Genomic DNA, 22449 nt, shown 5'->3' with positions numbered 1-22449 from the left:
ATTATATATTGGTTTTAGATTAGAAAGTTGGATCCTTGCTGATTCTAGATCTTGTTACGAGGTTATGTTTTTGTCTTCTATGAAAGTTAGGGTCATTCTACGAATGATAACTTAAGCGAAGATAGGACAACTGGCCATGTAAGGCCTTAAGATATGGGGATAAGTTGAGGCTATTCTGGACTAGGAGTCTGTTAGAAATAGTAAGGGTAACGAACGACAACCTGATTATGATATAATACAGAAACCTCCGTTCAAGGAACGTAAACAAACTAGAGCAATATCTTGTTGTGTCTCTTCATTCGTATCGAATTTAGTAGAAGGTGACGAATAAACATTCTTACAGTCTTCTGTCAAACCTTTTTGTGACTGCGTATAAACTCTTGCGAAGACATAAATTATTAACAAAATTGCCCACATTCTGTTCGATCGAGTTGTTGGCTTCGAACCTTTCTCGAGAATTCATTAGAATTCATTATGTGTTGTCCTGATTACTTGTATAGCATACATGTTTGAGATCACTCACACATATAGTGTATCCTCATTAACAACGATTAACTAAGAACCAGATTGTTGCAGATAATCTTTTAATAATATTTCGCGGACGAAATTCTTTTAACAGGGGTAGGATGTAAACCCCGCTTTAAAAAAAAAAAAAAAATTGGACCCGGGCCGGGTTGGGTCCGGACCCGACCCGGGCCCCTCTTCGTTAGGGTTTTAATAACCCGACTTAGGAAGAGGATTTCAAATCCTCTTCCCGAGCGCCGCCCCCCCCCCCCCCCCTTCCACCTTCGTTTTCGGAAGATTTAGGGAAACCCATCGGGGTTTCCCCATTCGTCGCCCCCCCTGAGGCTTTTAAAAGCACTGCAGGGGGGCGGGGGAAGGCACACAGCCCTTTGCCCCCTGTGTCGCCTCCTCCTTCCCTGCGCACGCCACCAGCGCCGCCCTCGATCCCCTCGCGACGACCCCGCCTCCTCCTTCTCTGCGCTCGCCACCGCTGCCGTCGCTGCGCCCCGCGCCGACGCCGGCCACCTCTTCCCAGGTACGTCATCTCCTCCCTCTTCTCCCTCTCACCCCCATCTCTGTCACCTCGCCGGGAGGCCGACAGGCGGCGCACGACCCCTGCCGCGCCTCCCACCTCCCCTGTGCCCATTGGAGACCCGACAGGGGGCCTACAGAGCCCCTGTCGTCCCCTTCTCTCTTTTGGGGGTTCGCCGGAGTGCCGGCAGGGGGACAATGGCCTCTGCGACACCCCCTCGCCCCGATATCTCTCTCTCTCTCTTCGGCAGGGGTTTGTCCCCCTGCCATCGTCCTTTCGTCGGACGACAGGGGCTCGATCCCTGCCGATTCGCTGTCGTCGGCAGGGGTGCGACTGTAAAACCCGAAATTTTTATTATAAAATATTTAAATTTTGCAAATTGGGCCTAGATCCAAATTGCAGATCCAGGACCCATAAAGGGGGGTAATTAGGATTTATTTATTTGAAAACCTCGATTTAATGATAATAATAGATAAATAAAAGTTTTAAATTTTAAAAAAAAAATAATTTAATTCGAGGATCCACAGTGGATCCATTTGGACCCACTTGTGGATCCATTTTGACTTGGGGCCGGGTTGCGGGTCTCGGGTTCGGACCCGAGCCCCACCCCATATCTCTGCCCTGTTAAATGAAAAGGGCAACCCGATAAGGGTTGCCCGATAAAACCTAACACCAAAACAGAAAGGGGGGCGCAGGGGGGGGGGGGGGTTACGCAGAGCGTAACGACCCCGCACCCATCTCGGCGTGAAGGGGGGGAGGGATCTTGCCCGATAAGAGGGAGTGGAGAGGGGACTCTCTTCACTCGTCTCTCTCTCCACTCAGTCCCTCGTCTCTCTCGTTCTCTCTGTCTGTGTGCGTGCGCCGGAGGAGAGGAGGTCGCCAGCGAGCTGCGGCCAGCCACACCTACCAAAGCCCCCAGCAAACACCTTTCTTCACGACAGCAGTGAGGAGCGTCAGCCTCCAACCTTCGATCGCCGGGAAACCCATCGGAAAAATAGGTACAAGTCTTCTTGGAATCGGGGTGAGGGATTGAGCAGGGGTTCGATTTCATGTGTGGGTCTGAGGGGAGATTCTACTGGGACTCTGTAGTTGGAGTTTTTTTGAAATTTTGAAAGGAGAAAAGGGATGGGGTTTGGTGATTTTAAGTATCGGGTATTGCCAAAAATTTGAGGGTTTTCGACTCTTAGTGTCGGTTAACCCCAGATTTAGGGATTTTTGACTCTGGCCTTCGAAATCGGGGGGTTCCCGACTGTAATATCGGGTAAACCCAGTTTGGGTTTCGGTTATCATGGTTGAATAACCAGAATGGGTTTTCTTTTTTGATTTCTACTGTTGGTTACATGTGTTAATATAGGTGGGCCGATTTCATCTAATTGAAAGATACAAAACAAAAAGGGGAATCTGAATATGGAGGTTCTTAAATGATATTTTTTTTTTATATAACCCTAACCTGTCGAGTTCCCAAATCAACCCGATTTGAGGTTTTCTTGATTGGGAATAGAGGTATGACGCATGTTAAATCCTGTTTGGGGATCTCGTTTGGATGGAATCCCAAACCCAGAATCACTGTAGGACATTACTGCAAGTTTGTCACTGTGCCACTCTGCTCCTAAAACTGATTATTTGCTAAGTATATTAACTCGGGTGTGAATGTCCACTGTTAGTCTATTTTTGATTTTTTTTTCCGTTTTCCTGTCATGCTTGTTCCTATCGGTAATCATCTGAATAACAAATATCTGATTGTGCTTGAGTTGTTTTCTTTTTCCTTGATGATATTAAATAGCATTATTAATGTAAATAGCCAGAAAGATGTTGATAGGGCTGCAAAGCCCATTCTGTTCCTTAGCCTCCTGCAGGATTGTGAGGATCAGTAGCACATACTGTTACTGCTATCATGCTTTGGCCTTATGTTTACATACAGTTTTCTGGTCTTATATAATAATTTCATTTGTGTCTTGAGATGGTATATTCATGATGATAAGAGTCAGATTCTTAAGATGAACTTGAGCTACAAATCAGGTTGTTGGGAACTGCATTGTGTACCCCCTAAATTAAACAACCTGTTTAAGATAATAATATGCTAGATCGATGTTGAGTTAAATGTATCACAGGTTCTATTCTGTTTTAAATTCAAAATTTGGGTATAAATCATCCTAAGAAACTCTGGGTTCTGTCATTAAACCAGAATTTATATTATAATAGAAAGACTATGCTAATGTATCAGTTATATCAAATATATTCCTGTGTGATTATTAATTGATATTCAACCTGAATACATATGTCTTGGTTACCTGTTATCAGACTTGAGTTCTATTCATTTTCTTAACTATTGGAATCAAGTTAATCCAAGTTCATGTGGACATGCATGGTCTTACACAGTCTTATATCATTGAAAGCATGTATATTTTTGAAGAATGTCCTGATTTCTATTAGAAGGGCTGATTTCCATATGTTTCCATAAGTTAGCTAAATGATGTTATTTAGACTTCCTATTCTCATAAATGAATATACAAAATCCTAAACCATTAAAACATGAATAGTGTAATACACTGCTGCTAGGTTCATGAACGGTTTAAGTCTGATAGAATCTTGCATGCATTACCTAATGTGATGTTGTAGGCTGTCTATTGACATAAGATGGTGCTTGAGGGTGGTTAAGCTCAAAGTTTGTAAGATGTAGCGTGGGATCATTGCAACATAGCCTGAAAATTTCAGTTATGTGTAATAGTGCTCATGTCACACGGTTTAGGGAGGATGGACACCCAAAACTGAAATTTTATATATAATGTATCTTGCTTCGATGTCTCTAGCTGAACATTATATTTTTGTCTAGAATCCATGTGTTACTTAAAAGCTGGTGTATTGGATTATATGGAAACACTTGTCGTGGAGGTTTATGCTTTCATTTGACTGTTATGATTATGGTACTCATGGGTGTGAGCATGATTCAATTATTACTAATTCTTCCTGAACATGTACACTTGATTTATATGTAAAATTGCACATGTACACTCATACACTTAAAGGAACCATGGATTGATTAATACCCAGATGTGATGTAGGTAACACACACCTATTGAAAATGCATATGAATGAACTATGACATGCATATGTTTATGATCGCATGAGTGCATTATGCTTTTGGCATTTTGGCTTAGTGTTATAAATAAAACACTACTTTTGTTTTGTGATGTGATGTCTCGATGGCCTAAATGGACCATCAGCGGCCTGGAGAGCCGTGGGTTGGGTTTTCTTTTATTTATGTTTTTAGCTGCATCACTTAAACCACATAAGATGGTTTGGCACATTACTACATTGTTCTAGTGGTTTATACAGGCTGGAGTCCCGCATGGTTTCCGCAAGGGAGGATGCGGGTTTTTCACTTTACTTTTGCATATTGTGTTGCAAACTCAAAGAATGGAATTAAATAAAAACATAATGAATAAGAACAGTGTAATATACATTCTGGGATATCTCATCTGGAGTATGAGAATCTTGGATATCCGGTCTTGGGGGAGACTGTGAGGATACAAAAACTCCGTGTGCGTTGTTGCCCCTGAACCCGATATTGAGGTTCTTCTCCTGGCCACGGTTTTCGGGAGAGCCCGCCACTTTACCCGGAAGTGGTGTGTTAGTCACAGCTGTGAGTTTATGGTACCAAGGAAGTGGCACTTATGGGCGTGGGGTTCCCTTGTGTCCCCGACATTAGATGTGGAGGTCTAATGTTCCGATGGATGGTGTTGTTTCCTGATATCGGTCGAGGGCTAAGTTAGAACCCAGTAATAAAATACAAATTGTGTGTTAAGCTACCCTGGGAACCTACTTGACCTCGGGGTTTGTACCCGTTTGGTGTATCCGCGGACCACGGTAATTAAAAAGAGGAACTTAAAGATGTGTGCATTTAATAGGGCATGCATATGGAAAGATGGAACTTAAATGAAAGATAACAGAAGAAATCATGCATTGCACATAATCATGCATTTTTCTGTTATGCATTAGATCATGCATGTTTGAATCATTCTTGATATCGTGACATCATTTGGTGGTAGCATATGACTTACTTTGTGAAATCATGCTGAAAGGTTTGATTATTTAGTTAATAATATATGACATTGTTTACTATTCTTGACTGGTGAGTATATACAATTATTGATAGTTATGGATATTTAAATGTTGCAAATTTTATATCTGCACTCACTCAAATCACTGTATGAAATCTTATCCATGTTCTTTTTCTCACCTGATTTCTTTAGAAGTAGTTGTGCTCAGAATTTCGGTTCTAACAACCTACTTTATTGGTTTTTCACAGGAAATGGTGAACAGTGAAGTTGGACATGCATCTGGGGATGGATGAGTTTATACTTGGCTTGTCAGCTTCAGTAGAGGATATAGTGGCTCTTTCTTTTGTCTTTTAGTTCTTTTAATTTCTGCAATTGTTACTTTACTTTCAGTTGAAGAAAACCTTGTCTTTGAAATTTTCTTACTCATTAATAAAAGAGTTTTAGTTGGTTGATATGGATGATAATTGCAACTTCGTTTGTGGTGTGTGGTTATCCAACTAAAATTGGAACTGTAGGGACCCTAGGTCTCTGGAAAGTTTTCCGCAACTCTTAGAAAAAAAATAAAAAAAAAATATTCCGCATTTTTAAAGGGTCTAGATTGGGGTCGTTACAACGACCCCTGCCGCTTCAGTGCTATCGGCAGGGGCGCGACCCCTGCCGCTTCAGTGCTGTCGGCAGGGGCTAACCCCCTGCCGCTCTGTTGCTGTCGACAGGGGCTAGCCCCCTGCCGATTCGTTGTCGTCGGCAGGGGTGCGACCCCTGCCACTTCAGTGCTGTCGGCAGGGGAGCGACCCTTGCCGCTTCAGTGCTGTCGGCAGGGGCGCGAACCCTGCCGCTCCAGTATGTGATTTGAAAAATACTCCAACTCGTAGGGTAACAATTATTTTATAACCTTTATTGATGATTTTACAAAATATGTTTATGTCTATCTCATGAAAACAAAAGATAAATCACTTGAAAAAAAAATAAGATTTTCAAAGTTGAGGTTGAAAGTTTTCATAATCGCAAAATAAAGTCTTTTACATCTGACAGAAGTGGTAAATATTTTTTAAATGAGTTCATTGAATTTTATGAAATTTATCAAATACATAGACAAAATACTGGTTAAGAAAAGAAAGTTTGCAAACTGTTAAGGTCATTGTATGACTTAAAATAATCACCTAAACAATGACATGAAAAATTTGATGAAGTAATCATTTAATATGATTTTAGAATTCATGACTTTGATAAATGTATATATAGCAAAGTAGAAAATAGCCATGTTATAATTATGTCTCTATATGAATGATATGAGCAATAATGTAGAATGCATAAATAATACCAAAAGCTTTCTTTAATCTAAATTTGACATGAAAGATATGGGTTTAGTTGATGTTATATTTTGTATTAAATTAATGAGACATGAAAATGGCTACTCCGATTTATCTTAGTGTTAAGCTATCGATTAATACTGAAAGAAGTATATCCCAATCGGAGTATGCAAGTATTATTAGTAGTATCATGTATGCTATGAATGAAACTAGACCAGGACAAGGACATTGAGATTCTATATATCGAGTCCTGAAGTACTTGAGAGGAATTTTAGAATATAAAATATTCTATGAAAGAGAACCCGTTATACTTGAAGGGTAAAATGATGCAAACGGAAATTTTGATTCTAATGAGTTATTATCCACAAGTGGTTGGATATTTACCCTTGGATCAGGAGCAATTGCTTGGGGATCCAAGAAGCAAATTGTGATAACACATTCTACAATGGAAGAAGAATTGATAGCACTAGCATAAGCTAGTATGAAAGTTGAGCAGCTAAAGAATCTCTTAATGAAGATACCATTAGGAAATAAGTCAGTACCCCAGATAGCTATGCGTTGCTATAGTCAAGCAGCTTATATAAAGCGAGAAGTAATATTTATGGTGAAAAATCAAAACATATCAGTCTAAAGCACAATTATGTGAATTGTTTACTCAAGCAAGGAGTAATCTCAATTAAGTATGTGAAATCTTGTCAAAATTTAGCGGATCTGCTGACAAAGAGACTTTCTCAAGATATCATATTTAAGACATCAAGAGGAATGAGATTAAAGTCTATAAAAGCAATCACCATTGACGGAAACCCAACCACATGATAAGGGTCAAACTATGTTGAGTGGTTCAATGGGAAGAACAAGTCTCTGAGTGATTGGATTTAGCATTTAATAAATTTCTAATTCCTGATGTCGAGTGCTTGAAACCATGTACGGAAGTTGAGTTCGAATTGAACACTTAATAAGATCCATAGGCGTTATGCCTGGGGTCTTTCAAACAGGTTTACACTCTTAATGGACTTACCTATGTGAGTGTCAAGGTAGGGGTCACCTTCTATGGGACTGGGACTTTGTCGTTAGAGCACTCATGAAACTGGGATACAACAGGACCCTTAATGTACGACTTCTATATATTGGTAGACACACTATAACCACGTGAAGTGAAAATGTGTGTTACGATGTCTGAAAGATCAATTAGAATTCTTAATTCAAAGTTAATGCTATTGAGATCCCAGACCGATTAAGACTAAGTAACACTAATGTGGGGTTTCAAACCCAAAAGGTACCTTTAGTTATGCATTGAATATTTGCAAACAACCTCTTGAGTCCTTTTCTATAGTTTTGATCCACGTGGAGAATTGTTGGATTTTGGCTCAAAACTATCCCTATGTATTCCCTCTATTTTCCATTTTTTCCTAAGTTTGTAGGCAATGGGTTCTCTACAAAAGTTTAGTCCCATATTGAAGGTTTTTGGGATAATTCTTGTCCTTATATAGAGGGGTGGTGCCTTAAAAGGCATTAGATCTTGGGCTTGGGCATCACTTATTCTTAGACCTTAGATCTTGAATCTTGGATCTTGGACCTTGGATCTTGGATCTTGACCCGTGAACTTGGACCTTGGACTTTAGACTTTGGATAGGCTTGGGTTTGGTCTTTGACTTATCTTTTTAGTACTTAGGACAAATTTAATCTCTAAGTCTAAAACCGACTTTGACAAGCCCATTTATTGGCTTTGACTTTGTATTAAACCTATTCAGACCTTTTTGAATCTTATCCTGATCCGTTTGAACTTTGCCCAATGGTTTTGCATGGGCATTAAAAGTTCAAAACAGTCCATAAACGCCCCCTATCCTTGGTTTTTTTTACCTTGACTCGATCAAGGTCGGATTTGACCTTGCCATGGTGGTTTCTATTCAGGTTTGGCATCCCACTTTTTATAACAGTTATGGCCTTTGTGGCGGCTGAGGCCAATATAAACCCTAGCTCTTTCCCATTTCTCTCGTCTCATTCTCAGCTGTCTCCTCTCTCCTCTCTCCTCTCTCCTCTCCCCTCTCTCACGAGTGCTCTCTCTCTTCTCTCTACGAGATCTTTTCTCTTTCCTCTTTTGAGTTTTCGAGATTCTGGTTCGAATCCCTATTTAGGATCACATCTAGTTGTTGTTTGGATCTCTATCCAGGATCCAGATCTGGTTCTTGTTCGGATCCCTATCCAGGATCCAAATCTGGTTACAGTTCAGATCCCTATCTAGGATTCAGATGTGATTGTTGTTCAGATCCTCATACAGGATCCAGATCTAGTTGTTGTTCGGATCTCTATCCAGGATCTAGATTCAGTTGCTGATCAGACCCATATCCAGTTGTTGTTCAAATCTCGATCCAACCATTATTTAGATCCAGATCTAGTTGCTATTTGGATCCAAATCTAAATGCTATTCAGATCCAGATCCATCTACTATCTAGACCCAGTTGATATTCAGATCCATTACTAAGATCCCGATCTAGTTGTTCAGATCTGTATCTGCTTGTAGTTTGGATCCATACTCATATCCAAACCCAGGTTTCATACCCAATTCGAACCTAGATCTTCCTATCCTAGTCAAGAGGTTGTTCAAGGTGGTTCATGTCGAGGTTATCGATCTCACCCAGTGCAGAGCGTAGACTAATTTTTCGCTAGGCAAAAGTTCGGTTGTATTCTGGGAGCATAGTTGCACAAGTACCCATTGCACTGAGGACTTTATCCTAAGTGGGGCAACTATTGCTTGAAAGATAGTGCATGTATACGTGTGCCTCTGAGCATAGCTGGTTCAAGCTCAGTTGCCTGACCCACTAAGTTAAGCAAAATTTCCAATAGAATTTTCATAAATATTCAAGCATAAAAAATCACATTTCTTGATCCGATTACGATGATCCAACATCGATTCATAGCTAATGGACCATGTTGAATGCAACTGCAGGGTTATATTTGCAAAAAAAAAAACTATGAAAATCTTGATTCATATCATAAAACATATTTGGTTGGTAAACATATTCCAGTTTCCCTATATATATATATATATATATATATATATATATATATATATATATTCTTTATCTTGTAATATCTTATAACAGGAAATACCCTCTAAGGGTATTTTGGTAATTCTATCAGTAGGGACCGAAGTCACAAAATTCTGCTTTTCTTTATTTTTCATTTCTTGTATTTTTATTTTTGTCCTTTAGTTTTTGTTGGAGGGCAATATGGTCAAATGACCATATAGTCGTTGGGCCCTCCTTTGTCCAACCACTCTCTTTGGGCCCTCCTTTGCCCATTACTTGTATAAATAGGGACCTCTTGTCCCTTTGTATGTTATGCACTTTTTGTGCATTCTCAAGCAATTGAATGATTGTTTTTTTATGCTCTCTTGGCCCTTTGTGGCTTTTGTGAGTGAATCCTTTTGTGGATTGTATTGTGCCACTTGTGTGAGGTGTTGGAGCTCTTCTTCATTTCACTACATCACCTACTTGATAAAGTTCATGAAATATGGATGACTAAACTGAATTATGAACTAGAGAAAGTATAACATGAAACATCACAATTGGATAAAAAGAAATAGGTGAGAAAAATATTAATGTCAAAAACATCAGCACGGTAGTAATTTTTACATGTAATAATCAAGCAAACCTCTTTCACACTAAGTGCTGCTCCACCTCTAGAGTCTCCATCCAGCTTTGCTAGGATGGCGCCAGTTATACCAATCTCAATGTTGAATGTTGTTACCAAAGCTGCAGAGGCAACAAGAACAATTGCTTGATGAAGAATCGGTAAGAGGTGCTAAATTTGATAAAACATGTAAAGATTCTATCATGTTCAACATATCAACAATAGGAAAGATAAATGTCAAGGAATGCATTGGAGCAATTAGGGAAAATGAGGAACCACCTCTTTTTGGGTCAAATTTAAATGAGAATTCACTTTAGAGAAAAAACATAAAACCTTAGGGGGATTGGTCTTCATACAAAAATATGGTGTTCACGCATCTTTCATATTTATTCATGGTAAAATTCATAGTTTTTTCTTAGTTTTTGTGCATAGGATTTAAGTTTTGATTCTTATACAATATGGGATTTCTTTTTAACTCTTTAGTAGATTGATTCATTTTTTTGTTCTCCCTGTTCTTGAACCCTAGTTCTAGAGGGAACGCTTTTTCTCCCTCTCCTCTTTCACGTCTTGCTCAGCAGCAGCCCACAGAGAGTGATCGATATTCTCCCTCTGCCATGAATAAAGTTGGAGCCTGGATAGGTAGGAAAATGGTTTTGGATAGGATCCGGTTGGACTTGGTAAGTAGATAGATGGGCATAGGTAGGATCCATTTGGTTTAAAAAGAGTTTTGGGTAGTTGGGGTCATTGTGGGTCATATTTGGACTTGAAAGAAGGGTCTTAGATTGGGATTGAGTAGGGAATTTAGAAGTAGGGCCAAAGACATTGATTTGGATTTGGTCCAAGAAGGAATTTAAACCCAACGTGACTAACTTTAAGTAAGAAAGAGGTTGATCCATGTCCAAAACCAGTGGCAACTGGTTCTGTAAAACCCACGGTTTAAAAAAAAAGATTATTGGACCCGGTCCGGATCGGGTCTGGACCCGACCCAGGCCCGTGTCGTTAGGGTTTTAAAACCCGACTCAGGAAGAGAATTTTAAGAAATCTGCTTCCCGAGCGCCGCACCCCACCCGCGCCTTCGATCGGATAAGGGAAACCCATTGGGGTTTCCCCGATTTTCGCCCCCTCGAGCTCTTTAAGAGCATCGCAGGAGAGCAAGGGGAAGCACGGCTCCCTCTTAAGCCTCCTCCTCTTCGCTCTCCTCGTGACCGACCATCCCCTCGTTCCCGGAGCGCGACAGCACCGCCGACGGCCGATGCCGCCAAGTTTCTCCCAGGTACGCCCTTCCATTCTCCTCCCTTCCCTTCTGATTCTCGTAGAGAAGACAGCAGGAGGCCGGCAAACTGTGTTGTGCCCTCCCGTTTCCTCTGTGACCTGCCAAGAGGTCGGCAGGGGGTCGGTGGTCCCTGCCGCCCCGATCTCTCTCTCTCTCTCTCTCTCTCTCTCTCTCTCTCTCTCTCTCCGGCAGGGGTTCGTTCCCCTGCCATCGCTCGATCACCAGCGGGTAGGGGCTCGCCCTGCCACCTAGGTGTTCCCGACAGGCAGGAGCTCGCCCCCTGCCGCCTCGGTGTTGTCGGCAGGGGCTCGCCCCCTGCCGCCTCGTTGCTGTCGGCAGAGGCTCGCCCCCTGCTGCCTCAGTGTTGTCGGCAGGGGCTCGCCCCCTGCCGCCTTGTTGTCGTCGGCAGTCAGGGGCTCACTCCCTGTCGCTTCTTTGATTTCTGCATGCAGAGGCATACCCCTGCCGCCTCTCATTGTTTTCGACCGACAGGCAAGGAGCGATGCCCTGCCTAACTTTCTTTTCTTGGCACAATAAATAATATAGCGTTGAATGCCCACACTTTTGCAAACTTCGCATCGAACCCCGCTCTGGCTCCGCGGCCTGAGCCTCGTATCATCTACACTCGTAGACGCACGCAGCTGCACAACATCCTGAGGTAGAGGAAAGTCGCACGAGGATTTTGGATGAATGAAATAAAATATAAGACTTATGAGATAGAATAGTTATTTTACATACCTGCTTACCTGAAGAATTATTTAACTTATGATTGTCTGGTTAGTATTTTTCTCGTTCTTATTCCTCTGGAATTTCATGCTTAATGTATGCAATACAGGTAGACTCATTTTTTACAGAAATTGTAACAACCCGTTAAAAAAAAAAAATGGTTAGGATTCGGGTCGGATCCGGACCCGGACCCAATGGAGGCACCGCCTCGCTCGTGCCTTTAAAAAGATAAGGCAGGGGGGGTTTCAAATACGAAACCCTCCCCCTCGCTGTCTCTTCTCCCTCACCGCCTCCCGACTCTCCCTCGCTCGTCTGCTGCCGCCATTTGCGACCTCTCTCCGCCGCCGCCGCCGACCACCAGGTACGTTCTCCCTCCTCTTCTTCTCCCTTTTTTTTTCCGTCTCTCTCTCTCTCTCTCTCTCTCTCTCTCTCTCTCTCTCTCTCTCTCTCTCCCATTCCTCCCCCCCCTCGGTTCTTCGTTGCACAGGGAGGGGAGGGCTGAGCCTCCTCCCTGCTTTCGTACGGCAGGCGAGGGGCGGAGCCCCCTCCCTACTTCCGTACGGCAGGGGAGGGGCTGGGCCCCTCTTCCCTGCTCTCTGCTACGGCAGGGGAGGGGTCGAGCCCCTCCTCCCTGCCCCTTTTTGTTGCGCCAGCAGGGGCCATCGGCCCCTGCCTTTCATTTGCCAGCAGGGGCCCATGGCCCCTGCCTTTCTTTTGCACCAGCAGGGGGCCATCGGCCCCTGCCTTTCATTTGCCAGCAGGGGCCTATGGCCCCTGCCTTTCTTTCGTCAGCAGGGGCATAGGCCCCTGCCTTTTGTTTGCCAGCAGGGGCCTATGGCCCCTGCCTTTCTTTGGTCAGCAGGGGCATAGGCCCCTGCCTTTCATTTGCCAGCAGGGGCCTATGGCCCCTGCCTTTCTTTCGTCAGCAGGGGCATAGGCCCCTGCCTTTTGTTTGCCAGCAGGGGCCTATGGCCCCTGCCTTTCTTTGGTCAGCAGGGGCATAGGCCCCTGCCTTTTGTTTGCCAGCAGGGGCCTATGGCCCCTGCCTTTCTTTGGTCAGCAGGGGCATAGGCCCCTGCCTTTCGTTTGTCAGCAGGGGCCATCGGCCTTTGCCTTTCTGTGTGCCAGCAGGGGCCATTGGCCCCTGCCTTTCTGTTTGCTAACAGGGGCCATCGGCCCCTGCCTTTTTGTTTGCCAGTAGGGGCCGATCCCCTGCCCCTTTTGTGCGCAAGCCTATACCCTTGGTCGACAGACCCGGGGAATCTTTGGAAGCTACATCGTAAGGGGGACAGATTATTACAATTGTTGATCTCCAGCGAGGAATTCCTAGTGAACGTGAGTCATCTGCTCACATTGACTACATCCCTCTTTGGGCGGCAAGGCTCATTTGGCCCTGCCCCATCCTTTTTGGTTTTGAGTCATTTGGGACCGTTGGCCCCAACTCTATGTATTGGAGAAGTTGAGTCTTTGCCTTGCTTTTGCTTTGTCGGGGCTTGCATGTTAATATCGCATATTCGCAGCTACGACGGATCTCATTCGCGCTCCGCGACCCGAGCCGTCAATTGTGTACGTCCGCAGACGTCGGCAAGCTCGTAACCCTCCAAGGTAGGGGAAGATTGTACGAAAGACTTGGATAATTGAATTAAGTTCAATTAAACTAAAAACGATCAATAAAATGAATATATATATATATATACAAATATATATATATATATATATATATATATATATATATATATATATATATATATATATTTATACGAGTATGCACTTAACTCAAGGACGTGGTTTCACGATCCTTGCCCTTTACCTTATGTCAGTCTATACTTACCATCGTGTATCACGTCGAGATCTCGTGTTGCATTCTTGCTTATGGTTTGTATGTGCCGTCACGCATCGTGGCGAGGTTCAGTGTCGCACTTCTGCTTACCGCCTTTACCTTGTCGCCGCGCTTTGCGCCTAGGCTCTTGTTTTTGTATGTATTATTACTGCTTTGCTATTGCAGATGCCGCACAGGTTTTTGCTCTTTGCATATGCCTTAAAGGCATCCTCAGGCATTCACCTCTCTCTCTTGCGACGAGAGTTGAGATGGGAGCTAGCGTTACATCCTCGTCTAAGGAGGGGGATACCTTGCAAGGATCCTGACTCCTTAAGTATGCAGTCCTGCAGACGAGTTGGAGGTTCTGTTGAGAAACATGTATCCCGTCTATCGAGGCCGGTGTCGAGTCATGCGAGGCATGTAGATACCCCGATAGCGGATGAGGTTCTAGAAAATCGCAGGCATAATGTTGGCACAAGGTACTGCTGTTTCAAAGGATATAGTAAAGTTGATAAACTTTACATCCTTGTGAAACACTCCTGTTGAGGCTTCTTTTGAGGAGCTATACCCCCTTCATCCTAGAGTACTTGTAGTCGTGCACGACACGTCTAGTACTGCGATGATCGGATGAGACGGTCGTGCGACCACGAACAGTGCGAAATGCACAATGCTGAAATCACATAAATGGCCTCACATTCGCCTTCACAGGCAAGATGCTTGAGTGGTTTAAAGACTACAGCATAGAGTGGGTCGTTAGTTAAGCAACCCCTAACGTACCTGTTCGTTTCAAGTGGTCTGTCAAGGGAGAGGACAGGACGGTACAAACTCCAATGGACAGGTTGTTAACAACCACCCTACGGGCAATGATCCGGCCTCCCCAGTCATTGGAGTTAGGGGAAAGGGGCTACAATAGTTAGCTCAAAACTTCTGCAGAAGTTGGATGCATCCGTGGCACTGCCTCCTTCGGGGAATCCTCTCTCGGCTAAAGCCGTCCCTCTGGAGCGGACTCAACTAGCTTTTCGGGTTATTCAAATACATAGAATAACAAACACCCGAACTAGTCTCAGTTGTTTCTACGTTTTGCCTGCGCGTACCCGCGGGCCAGTAATATCGAAACATAAAGTCTGTTCACACTGGTTGTTGAGTAGTGAGACTCACTTGCACTCGCTTGCACTACTGACTAACTTGGACTCACTTGCACTCGCTTGCACTACTGACTCACTTGGACTCGCTTGCACTCGCTTGCACTATTGACTCGCTTGCACTACTGATTCGCTTGCACTACATACGCGTTTGCACTATTTATCTGCTTGCATTGCTTACCTGTTTAACTGCTTATCTACTTTAAACTGCGTAACTTACTGAATGAAATGTACATAATTCAGTTTCCTTGTAGTCTATCTTGTGCACCTACTAGTTTCTTTAGCGAAACTAACCCAATCTATGGGTACAGGTGATGAATAGGCACTTCACGGGCGATGGCGCGATGGCAAGATGGTTTCAAGACTCTCTTCTTCCTGCTCTTAGCTCGCGTCCTGATGTTTTTGGGTCTTGTAATGGATTTTCCTTGGGACATCCGAATTTTGTACTTTTGGAACCTTCTTTTAATGAAAGTGCCTTTTTCAAGTAGCATGGGTTGTATGTTTTGGTTCTTCAGCTAACGTGCCCAAAGTGGTCAACTTGCCTTTCTAAAATTAACAAAAGGATGGGCTTCCGCTTATTTCTTAAACCAACTCTGAAATAAAGAGATTCTTTTAGTCTCTTGCCTGTTTTATGAAAGGTTTGAAAGTTGAAATTTTGGGGCGTTACATCTTGGTATCAGAGCTAAGGGAAGTAAGGATTCTTGACCATTGAGCATCCGCATCGCGCTGTGAGTATACCTTTCTTTTTGCTTAGTAGGTGTTTTTTTTGCATTGTTAAGCTAAGAGGCTTGACGCGTTCTGCTTATGTACCAGCATTGCTGGGTTTTCCTAAACTACTCATGTTAAACATGAATAGTACTTATGTTTCTGGCTTATTTCGAGCCTCCTGAAAATTCTAATTATTGGTATTCCTTGTTTACTCCAAGGATGGCAAGAAACTCGAATGAAGGGTCTGCTGACGATTGGTCAGATCAGCGGGGATTCGTGTTGGATTCCATAAGTTCCCTAGCAGCGGCTATGCGAGACCAGATTCGTTCTCAAAGGGAACCAGCGCCCGTTTCTGAGCCGAAGCCGCATACCGCAGTGACGTATGAGAAATTCCTGAAGCTTGACCCCCCGACCTTCGATGGCAAGCCCGACCCAGACATGGCCGATAACTGGGTGAAGGAGGTGGAACGAGTGTTCGAGGTCTTGTCAGTGCCCGATGACAAGAAGACGTTATTCGGGACCTTTAGGCTGAAGGAGAATGCCCGCAGTTGGTGGGACATGGCCCGGAGTATGCAGTTTTCGGGAATTTCGCCCATTCCTTGGGAAGCTTTTGGAAAGGCTTTCTTGGGGAACTACTTCCCGCCTCATGCGAGGGAGAAGAAGAAGGTGGAGTTCTTGGAGCTCAGCCAAGGCAATTCGAGTTTGACGGATTATATCGCCAAATTCCAGCGCTTAGAACCCTATTGTCCCAACCTGTTCGCGGATGATCGCGAGCGAGCAGGAAAGTTTGTTCGGGGGATAAAGGAGGGGCTCATGCATCGGGTCCTAACCAGCATGCCCTCGACCTTCTCTGCGGCAGTTGCTGCTGCCACCCTCCTGAGTGAGGCCTGGGAGCGCACTAAGAGTACACAGGGCAGGAGGCCACCCGCTACGGGTGGTGAGCCGAAGACACCTTCCGGTGACCCAGGCAAACGATCGTTCCTTCCTATGAAGAGCGAAGGAGGAAGGAGACGATATCCTCCTTCGAAGCGTCAGCGGCCTCAGGGCAACCCTCCAGCCAGGCAGCAGACGAGCAATGTGTGCCCCAGGTGCGGTCGATCCCACATCGGGCAGGCGTGCCCGCTCGACACAGGCGGATGCCTGTATTGTGGCAAGATGGGCCACTACGCGCGCGACTGTCGCAAAAAGGCGGCTGACGACGCCAGGCAGACCAGCGGAGCACCTCTGCTCCTTCGGCCACCACAGTCCCAACAGCAGTATCAGACGCCGCAACCGCAGGCGAGCGGTCAAAGGAGGGCACCGGGACGCGTCTACTCAGCCAAGGCCGAGCAGCTGACCAAGGGCGACCTAGTGCAAGGTACCCTTTTTGTCGCTAACCAAGCGGCTTTTGTGCTTTTTGATTGTGGTGCCACACACTCTTTTATTTCGGTAAATTTTGCCGAGTTTTTGCGCGTACCTGTAAAACCCTTACATAATACCCTTGAAGTGTATAACCCGATTGGAAAAAATACTGTTTGTGCGACCTACGTACCAGAGTTGGACGTAGTCCTGGCAGATTGGCATTTACCGGTTTGTGCTATCCTGCTAGAGATGACGGAATTTGACGTCATCCTAGGCATGGATTGGCTGCACAAGTATCATGCCAAGATTTTTTGCAGAGATAGCAAGATTGTTTTGTCTCCCCCGGGAATGCCCAAGGTGGAATTCAAGATCGTGAAACCTGTTCGGGCAAGCAAGTTGATATCGTCGCTGAAGGCGCAAAGCTACCTCAGGAAGGGATGCACTGCCTTTCTGGTTAGTGTCGTCCAGTCCGAGCCGACGCGAGTCTCGATGGGAGACTTGGAGGTTGTGCGAGATTTTCCAGACGTCTTCCCGGAGGAACTGCCAGGCCTTCCTCCACCTCGTGAGGTGCAGTTCAACATCGAGTTGCTGCCGGGTACTGCGCCAATTTCTAAGGCTCCATATCGGATGGCACCAGCCGAGCTCGAAGAGCTCAAGAAGCAGTTGCAGGAGTTGATGGATCAGGGATTCATCCGCCCCAGCGTCTCGCCTTGGGGAGCTCCTGTCTTGTTTGTGAAGAAGAAAGACGGGTCTTTGCGATTGTGCATCGACTATCGGATGCTCAACCAGGCGACAATAAAGAATAAGTACCCGTTGCCACGCATCGAGGATCTGTTCGATCAGTTGCAGAGGGCCAAGATCTTCTCAAAGATCGACCTTAGATCTGGGTATCATCAACTCAGAATTAAGGGAGATGATATCTCCAAGACGGCCTTCCGGACCAGGTATGGGCATTACGAATTTACGGTCATGCCCTTCGGACTCACTAACGCTCCTGCAGCGTTCATGGATCTCATGAATAGGGTGTTCAAACCCTTCTTGGACACCTTCGTGATCGTGTTCATTGACGACATCTTGGTGTATTCCGATAGCTGGGAGCAACATCGTGAGCACTTGAGAGTTATTCTCGAAACTTTGCGAAAGGAGCGTTTGTACGCTAAGTACTCTAAGTGCGAGTTTTGGCTCGAGGAGATCATGTTTTTGGGACATGTCATCTCCAAGGAAGGTGTGTCCGTGGATCCAGCGAAAGTCGAGGCTGTACTCAGTTGGCAGCAACCGAGGAATGTTCGTGACATTCGGAGTTTTCTTGGATTAGCTGGGTATTATCGAAGATTTATCCAGGACTTTTCTAAGATCTCTCTACCCTTGACGCAACTCCTGAAGAAAGAAGCTAGGTTCGTGTGGGACGACATGTGCGAGAACAGTTTTCTGATGTTGAAGGAACGTCTTACGACTGCTCCTATTTTGGCCTTACCTTCGGGTCAAGGCGGCTTCGTGATTTACACCGACGCTTCCGGGACAGGCTTGGGTTGCGTCTTAATGCAGAACGATAGAGTGATCGCCTATGCATCGCGCCAACTTAAAATACATGAGAAGAATTATCCGACTCATGATTTGGAGTTAGCAGCGGTGGTCTTCGCATTGAAGATATGGCGGCACTATTTGTATGGGGAGCGGTTCGAGGCTTTTACAGATCATAAGAGCCTAAAATATTTGTTCTCACAGAAGGAGCTGAATATGAGGCAGCGGCGTTGGCTGGAATTCCTCAAGGATTACGACTTTACCTTGTCCTACCACCCGGGAAAAGCGAACGTTGTGGCCGACGCTCTGAGCCGCAAGTCTCCCAGCGTTTCCGTTAATTTGTTATTTGCGGGGTGGAAGCTGATCAAGGATTTGATATCGTGGGAACCGTTTGCAGTCACTCCAGTTTCGATCAGTCTTTCCAGCATGGTAGCTCAACCTGAGCTATTATCTAGGATCTTTGTTAGTCAAAAGAGCGATGAGCAGTACGAAAAGCTGAAGGCTCTAGCGCAGCGGGCCGATACCCCCTTTCGTCTGAGTGAGGAAGGAGGTGTATGGCGTAAGGATCGTCTCTGGGTGCCAAAAGACCCTATTTTGAGAGATGAGATTCTCGCTGAAGCCCACAAGTCCAGGTACACGATTCACCCGGGCGGCACAAAGATGTTCAAAGATTTGCAGCGCAGATATTGGTGGAGTGGAATGAAGCGGGACGTAGCCGAATACGTTTCGAAGTGTTTGACTTGCCAACAGGTTAAGATCGAGCACCAGCGACCAGGCGGAGTGATGCAGCAGATGGAGATTCCACAATGGAAGTGGGAGGACATCACGATGGACTTCATCGTTGGTTTGCCAAGGACGCGGAGGAAACACGATGCGATTTGGGTGATCGTGGATCGACTCACTAAATCGGCGCATTTCCTCCCTATTCGGCTCAGTCAGTCCCTGGACAGCTTGGCAGATCTCTATGTCAGGGAGATTGTGAGATTGCACGGTGTTCCTGTGTCAATCATCTCCGATCGTGACCCGAGGTTCACCTCCAGGTTTTGGGGACAACTGCAGTTGGCCTTGGGCACGAAACTGAAATTCAGCACCGCTTTCCACCCTCAGACCGACGGACAATCTGAACGCACGATTCAGACTTTGGAGGACATGCTGCGAGCGTGCATGTTAGACTGGAAGGGAGAATGGGACTCTCATACCGGGTTGGCAGAATTCGCGTACAATAATAGTTATCATGCGAGTATCGGTATGGCCCCGTACGAAGCTTTGTACGGGAAGCCTTGTCGATCACCTGTTTACTGGGATGAGGTTGGTGAGCGGATGTTAGATTCACCTATAGTGCTACAGCACTATACTCAGCAAGTGCAGATGATCAGGGAACGTTTGCGTACCGCGCAGAGTCGGCAGAAGTGTTACGTTGATCGTCGACGTAGAGAGCTGGAGTTCTCAACAGGAGATATGGTTTTTGTTAAGGTATCTCCTACAAAGAGCGTTTTCCGTTTTGGGAAGAAAGGAAAGCTGAGTCCCCGGTTCGTCGGACCTTTTGAGATCCTGGATCGGATCGGTGAGGCGGCTTATCGTGTTGCGCTGCCTCCTCAGTACGCTCAGATCCACGACGTCTTCCACGTATCTATGCTGAGAAGATACGTTCACGACCCATCACACATCATTCATTATGATGATGTGGATATCCAAAAGGACTTGACGTTCGAGGAAAGACCAGTGGCAATCGTTGACCGTCGAGACCAAGTGCTCAGATCGAAGACGATTTCTCTTGTAAAAGTACGTTGGCAACACCATGGAATAAATGAATGTACATGGGAGCCCGAGTCGGATATCAGGGAAAAATACCCTGACTTGTATTTTGACCAGTGTAAGGAATAAAAATTTCGCGGACGAAATTATTTTTAAGGAGGGTAGGATGTAACAACCCGTTAAAAAAAAAAAAAATGGTTAGGATTCGGGTCGGATCCGGACCCGGACCCGACCCGGACCCAATGGAGGCACCGCCTCCCTCGTGCCTTTAAAAAGATAAGGCAGGGGGGGTTTCAAATACGAAACCCTCCCCCTCGCTGTCTCTTCTCCCTCACCGCCTCCCGACTCTCCCTCGCTCGTCTGCTGCCGCCATTTGCGACCTCTCTCCGCCGCCGCCGCCGACCACCAGGTACGTTCTCCCTCCTCTTCTTCTCCCTTTTTTTTTCCGTCTCTCTCTCTCTCTCTCTCTCTCTCTCTCTCTCTCTCTCTCTCTCTCTCCCATTCCTCCCCCCCCCTCGGTTCTTCGTTGCACAGGGAGGGGAGGGCTGAGCCTCCTCCCTGCTTTCGTACGGCAGGCGAGGGGCGAAGCCCCCTCCCTACTTCCGTACGGCAGGGGAGGGGCTGGGCCCCTCTTCCCTGCTCTCTGCTACGGCAGGGGAGGGGTCGAGCCCCTCCTCCCTGCCCCTTTTTGTTGCGCCAGCAGGGGCCATCGGCCCCTGCCTTTCATTTGCCAGCAGGGGCCCATGGCCCCTGCCTTTCTTTTGCACCAGCAGGGGGCCATCGGCCCCTGCCTTTCATTTGCCAGCAGGGGCCTATGGCCCCTGCCTTTCTTTCGTCAGCAGGGGCATAGGCCCCTGCCTTTTGTTTGCCAGCAGGGGCCTATGGCCCCTGCCTTTCTTTGGTCAGCAGGGGCATAGGCCCCTGCCTTTCATTTGCCAGCAGGGGCCTATGGCCCCTGCCTTTCTTTCGTCAGCAGGGGCATAGGCCCCTGCCTTTTGTTTGCCAGCAGGGGCCTATGGCCCCTGCCTTTCTTTGGTCAGCAGGGGCATAGGCCCCTGCCTTTTGTTTGCCAGCAGGGGCCTATGGCCCCTGCCTTTCTTTGGTCAGCAGGGGCATAGGCCCCTGCCTTTCGTTTGTCAGCAGGGGCCATCGGCCTTTGCCTTTCTGTGTGCCAGCAGGGGCCATTGGCCCCTGCCTTTCTGTTTGCTAACAGGGGCCATCGGCCCCTGCCTTTTTGTTTGCCAGTAGGGGCCGATCCCCTGCCCCTTTTGTGCGCAAGCCTATACCCTTGGTCGACAGACCCGGGGAATCTTTGGAAGCTACATCGTAAGGGGGACAGATTATTACAATTGTTGATCTCCAGCGAGGAATTCCTAGTGAACGTGAGTCATCTGCTCACATTGACTACATCCCTCTTTGGGCGGCAAGGCTCATTTGGCCCTGCCCCATCCTTTTTGGTTTTGAGTCATTTGGGACCGTTGGCCCCAACTCTATGTATTGGAGAAGTTGAGTCTTTGCCTTGCTTTTGCTTTGTCGGGGCTTGCATGTTAATATCGCATATTCGCAGCTACGACGGATCTCATTCGCGCTCCGCGACCCGAGCCGTCAATTGTGTACGTCCGCAGACGTCGGCAAGCTCGTAACCCTCCAAGGTAGGGGAAGATTGTACGAAAGACTTGGATAATTGAATTAAGTTCAATTAAACTAAAAACGATCAATAAAATGAATATATATATATATATACAAATATATATATATATATATATATTTATACGAGTATGCACTTAACTCAAGGACGCGGTTTCACGATCCTTGCCCTTTACCTTATGTCAGTCTATACTTACCATCGTGTATCACGTCGAGATCTCGTGTTGCATTCTTGCTTATGGTTTGTATGTGCCGTCACGCATCGTGGCGAGGTTCAGTGTCGCACTTCTGCTTACCGCCTTTACCTTGTCGCCGCGCTTTGCGCCTAGGCTCTTGTTTTTGTATGTATTATTACTGCTTTGCTATTGCAGATGCCGCACAGGTTTTTGCTCTTTGCATATGCCTTAAAGGCATCCTCAGGCATTCACCTCTCTCTCTTGCGACGAGAGTTGAGATGGGAGCTAGCGTTACATCCTC

At 45.8% G+C, this 22449-nt stretch overlaps 1 protein-coding gene across 3 annotated transcripts in view; it reads right to left on the bottom strand.

The window, feature by feature from the left end:
* Positions 1-22449, bottom strand: part of LOC149848716 (signal recognition particle subunit SRP54, chloroplastic-like) — a 180695-nt gene that overhangs the window by 121517 nt on the left and 36729 nt on the right. For all 3 annotated transcript variants that reach the window (XM_089997091.1, XM_089997098.1, XM_089997107.1), the window contains exon 9: positions 10062-10162. In XM_089997091.1, the coding sequence (XP_089853217.1) occupies positions 10062-10162 (101 nt within the window). The remainder of the gene's footprint in view (positions 1-10061; positions 10163-22449) is intronic.

The sequence above is a fragment of the Nuphar pumila genome, chromosome 1 (assembly GCF_984573655.1).
Source record: "Nuphar pumila chromosome 1, dmNupPumi1.hap1.1, whole genome shotgun sequence".
NCBI classification, from domain to species: Eukaryota; Viridiplantae; Streptophyta; class Magnoliopsida; order Nymphaeales; family Nymphaeaceae; genus Nuphar; species Nuphar pumila.
Note: the sequence above shows the minus strand (reverse complement) of the source record. Positions and strands in the feature narration are given on the sequence as shown.